The sequence below is a fragment of the Tasmannia lanceolata genome, unplaced genomic scaffold (assembly GCF_043159265.1).
Source record: "Tasmannia lanceolata isolate RefF3 unplaced genomic scaffold, GAP_Taslan_0.1 ptg000038l, whole genome shotgun sequence".
In the NCBI taxonomy this organism is placed as follows: Eukaryota; Viridiplantae; Streptophyta; class Magnoliopsida; order Canellales; family Winteraceae; genus Tasmannia; species Tasmannia lanceolata.
The window spans coordinates 1,566,660-1,571,775 of NW_027518715.1; the positions used below are offsets into that span (position 1 = coordinate 1,566,660).

A 5,116-nucleotide genomic window follows, 5' to 3' on the forward strand; every position below is an offset into this window, starting at 1 on the left:
TCCCTGATGAAAATTCCGTTGAAACTGACCAGTCACCCATCTCTGCTGTCCATGCTTCCTCTTCTTCTCTCTCTGCCCCTGTGGCTGCTAGTACAGCCCAAATTCTTCCGTTGTAATGATGATCAAATTTGCTGTTTGGAACATCAGAGGACTTGGTACTTCTGAGAAGAGAAAAGAAGTAAAGCACCTCATTAAAATCTAAAATCTTGAGCTCCTTTGTCTTACTGAGACTAGAGCTACTGAGAATAAGCTGGCTCCCTATCTTTTTGAATTGGCTCCTGGTTGGAAATGTGTCACAAATTACCAATATGTTGACAATGGTAGAATCTGGGTCATCTGGAATCCGGGTGCCATAAATTTCATTCCCATTTTCATTTCTGATCAGTGTATTCATGGTAGCCCAACTTTTGCACACAAACAAAGAATTTCTGATTTCTGCCATCTATGCTCATAATTATGGCAGGGAAAGAAGACGATTGTGGGAGTCCCTTAAATCCATCCCAAATTCTGGTTTACCTTGGATAGCTTGTGGCGACTTCAACATCATTCGATTCCTGGGGGAGAAATTTGGGGGTTCCTGCCCTACTCGAGAAGATATGGAAGACTTCAATGACTGCATTGACCATTGCTCTCTTCATGATCTTAACTCTGTTGGAGAAACTCTTTCATGGTCTAACAATTCTAGAACTGGAGATTTAAAGCTCAGAAAACTTGACCGCGCTCTGGTCAATGATGGCTGGATCTCAGCCTTCCCTGCCTCCTTTGTGAAATACAAAAGCCAAAATATTTCTGACCACTCTCCTCTTGTAATTTTCCTGCAAGAAGAACTCCCTAATGGTCCCAAACCTTTCAGATTCTTTAATGTCTGGCTAGAAGACTTATCCATTTATGAAACGGTGGAAAGAGCTTGGAAAGAAAAGGTCAGTGGCTCCCCCATGTACAGAATCACTCAAAAGCTAAAGCTTGTTAAGGAGGCCATAAAGATCTGGAACAAGGGTATTTTTGGAAGGGTGGATGTTAAACTTCCAGTGATAAGGAGGAACTTGGAAGATTTGCAGGCTCAAGTTAAAGCCAATCCAAGCAATTTAGAGCTGAGAGAGAAAGCTGATGATCTTAAAGAATTTTTTATCCTTACAGCAAGACAGGAGGAAGCAATCCTGAGACAGAAGACTAGAAATAACTGGCTTACTAGGCGTGACACCAATTCACAGTTCTTCCATGCTGCGGTTAATGCTAGGAGGAACAGAAACAACATCTATGGGCTACAACTGACCATGGAGAGATTAGTTCTAACCCTGCAGATATTTTCAATGCTTTTGTCAACTATTTCTCTTGCATCCTGAACTCTGATGATCTCTCTCCTGAGCCGTCTGCTATTACTGAACCTGTCAAAAAGCTATCTGATGCCCAACCTGTTTGGTTATCTAGACCTGTCCTGAGAGATGAAGTTGATATGGTGATCAAGCAATGTGATGGGGAAAAAAGCCCTCGCCCTGATGGGTTTAATGGGCAATTTTTCAAATCCTTCTGGTACCTAATTGGTGATGAGGTCAGTATTGCGATTTTTGAGTTCTTCAGAAAAGGTAAGCTTCTGAAATCAATCAACTCCACTTTTATTTGTCTTATTCCAAAAACCCCTGAGTCTACCTCTCCTGACCAATTCCGGCCTATTTCCCTCTGTAACTTCTTATACAAAATAATTTCAAAAATTTTGGCTACCAGGCTTTAAAGGGTCCTCAGCGACATTATAAGCCCAAATCAGTCTGCCTTTGTGGAGGGCAGACTCATCCAAGAAAATCTTCTTCTCAGAAACGACCTTATTCATAATTTCCATAAGCAGAATGGTTCTTCTTCCCCTGCTATGTGTCTTAAGCTTGACATTCGTAAAGCTTTTGACAATGTCTGCCGTCATAGCCTTCTTTTATTTATGAAAAAAATAGGCTTCAATGAAGTCTGGTGTCTTTGGATTAGTCAATGCATCTCTGATCCTTCCTTTTCTATCCTTATAAATGGGTCTCCTAAAGGGTTTTTCTTATCCTATAATGGAATTAGACAAGGGGATCCCCTTTCTCCTCTTCTTTTTTCTATTGTTATGGAAATGTTTTCTATCATTTTCAATGAGGCCATGGGGTCCAATCAAATTCGCACTCCATTCAGGAGGGGAGACCTTCAAATCAGCCATCTGCTCTTTGCTGATGATGTGATTCTGTTTGCCAGTGCTGATAGAATTGCTGCGAGTGGTATTACCAACTGCTTGGACAAATTCTCTGCTTGCTCTGGTCTTTCAATCAATCTTCTTAAGTGTGAAGTGTTCTTTTCTGGGGTAGATAACTCTTTGAAACAAAGCATTACCCAATCCTTGGGGATCCCAGAGGGGACCCTCCCTGTTACTTACCTCGGCCTTCCTCTCATCCCTTCGAGACTCACCTCTAGGCAATGTCAACCCTTGATCACAAAAATCAGAAAAAGAATTGCCTCGTGGAACAACAAGCATTTATCTCGTGCTGGGAGGCTGGAATTGATCCAATCAGTCCTCAACTCCCTTCACCTATACTGGACTGCTGCGTTTAATCTTCCACAAAGCTCCATAAATGAAATTGAGCGCATTTGCAGGACTTTCCTATGGTCAGGTTCAGACTCAAAGAAGTGCTATCACCCTGTTGCCTGGGAGGTTGTCTGCCAAACTAAAGAAGAGGGGGACATTGGAATTCGCAGGCTATTAGACCTCAATAAAGCTAGTAAGATGAAACTTCTTTGGAACATTGTGGCTAGTAACAAGTCCTTGTGGGCTCAATGGGTTCAGAAAAAGTATATCAAGGGGCGGAATCTCTGGCTTATGAAAAGCCCTTGCAAGCCATCTTGGGGTTTCAGGGGCATTATTCAGGCTAGGAGTTGCCTTTAACCATTTGTGTGCTACTCAATTGGTGATGGTTCTGGTATTGATTTTTGGAAGCAGCCTTGGCATCCAGGAGGAATCATTCAGCAACAATCTTCTATAGGCTCATTTGCCAGTAATATCCCAGTAAATGCTTCAGTAAAAGACTTATTTCAAAATGGGGCATGGGGCAGTCTCATAGATCAGCCTCAGAATAGGGAACTAAAGGAAATTCTTAGTTCTGCCCTGATCAACTCTTCTCTGGAAGACTCTGCTATTTGGATGCCGACTCCCAGTGGGAAATTCACCTTGAAATCTGCATGGGAATCAATCAGGGATAAATATCTAAAAGTGAGCTGGCACTCCACAATCTGGTTCTCGGGAAATATTCCAAGGCATTCCTTCTCCTGCTGGCAAGCATTCCTTTCAAGGCTCCCCACAAAGGACAGATTAATGAGGCATGGTTCCCAGCTTCCTCCGGAATGCTTTCTCTGCTTGCATAGCTCGGAAAGCATAGATCACATCTTTTTCGAATGTGGGTACTCAAAATGGATCTGGGGGATTATTCTAAAGAACATGAAAATTAAAAGGAGAATCTTGAATCTGCACTCTGAAGAAGAATGGATCAGAAACAGCTTCAAGGGTAAAGGTCAGCTCAGTACTGCTATTCGTCTTCTCTTCCAGGCTTCCATTTATTCTATTTGGTTGGAAAGAAATGAAAGAGCTCATGGCAAGGCTCCCCAACACAAACAGCAAACATTGGCCCACATTCTGGCTATTGTTAGGACCAAGCTCATAGAGTTGCAAAGAAATGATTTGGTAAATCAAAACAGTATCTGTTGCTCAAAATTTTTAAATCTCCCCTGCTACTCGAAGCAAAAAACAGCCAAGTTTTGCATTTGGGAAAAGCCCTCCGATCCCTGGGTTAAGATTAACACTGATGCTTCTCTTTCGAATGGAAGAGGGGGTTTGGGAGGCGTCATTAGAAACCACAAGGGCCACTGTCTAAAATGGTTCTCAGCTACTGTCTGTACTGAAAAGGATCCAATCAACCTCCTTGAGCTGCAAGCTATTCTAATGGGAATCCAACTAGCAGCAAAACATAAGCTTTCAAAAGTTTGGATTGAATCGGATTCATCATTGGCGGTAAACATTATTAATAACAATGCTCAATGCCCGTGGAAGGCTATCCCTGTCCTGGCACATATAAGAAGATCGCTGCAGAATTTCCACTCTTGGAAAGCTTCCCATATCTGGAGAGAAGGAAATGTAGTGGCTGATGTCCTTTCTAAACTTGATTTCTCGTATAAAGGTGAAGATCTCGACCTTCCTACTATCTCTCCTCTTCTCTTGGACTGTATGGCTCTAGACTCCTCGGAATTCCAGCATCCTCGATTGTAATTTTTCTCTTTTCTGGGTTTCGATTGTATTTGGGTGGGTGCCCTTTTTTCTGCCTGGTTTTGTTCTAGGACCCCTTTTGTATTTTGTTTTTTTTTTTAATCAAATCTGGTAGGGGTCTTACCTAAATCCCAGCTCAATTATCAAAAAAAAAAAAAAAGAGCTTTTAGCCAGGTTTTGAGATGAGAATGAGTTGATTTTGAATCTTAGAGTTAGTTGATGAAGGATGGAGGTTGAAAAAATAGAAAGTTTTTTATTTTAAAAACAATATAAAATATCCAAATTTAAGACATAGGAAACCCTATATATGACGTCAACGAGCTTTTAGCCATGTTTTGGGATGCGAATGAGAGGGTATTGAATCTTAAATTTAGTTGATAAAGGATGGAGAGTGAAAAAATAGAAAGTTTTTTATTTTAGAAACATTATCAAACATCTATCTTTTTGACATATGAAATCCTAGAGATGGTATCAATGAGCTTTGAGCCAAGTTTTGAGACGAGGATGAGAAGATATTGAACTGTAGATTGAAGGATGGAGATTGGAAAAATTGAAAGTTTCTTATTTTAGAAACTTTGTAAAATATATTTCTTTTTGACTCAGTAAACACTAAAGATGATATCAAGGAGCTTTTAGCCAAGTATTGAGATGAGGATGAGATGTTATTGAATCTTAGATTTAGTTGATTAATGAAGATTGAAAAAATAGAAAGTTTCTTATTTTAGAAACTTTATAAAACATACATCTTTTAAAGATAGGAGACCCTAGAGATGGTGTAAAGGGGCTATTAGCCAAGTTTTGAGATGAGGATGAGATGATATTCAATGTTAGATTTAGTTGATG

The 5,116-nt window shown here is 40.4% G+C and overlaps 1 protein-coding gene across 1 annotated transcript; it reads left to right on the forward strand.

The window, feature by feature from the left end:
* The first annotated feature begins 392 nt into the window (after positions 1 to 392).
* LOC143862937 (uncharacterized) lies at positions 393 to 1,343 on the forward strand. The gene has a single exon (XM_077373842.1). The coding sequence runs from the start codon at positions 393 to 395 to the stop codon at positions 1,341 to 1,343; it is 951 nt and encodes a 316-aa protein (XP_077229957.1).
* Positions 1,344 to 5,116: the final 3,773 nt, after the last annotated feature.

Bases quoted from the DNA above. Each gene is read 5' to 3' on its own strand.
- LOC143862937 (XM_077373842.1), top strand. From the start codon at position 393: ATGGTAGCCCAACTTTTGCACACAAACAAAGAATTTCTGATTTCTGCC.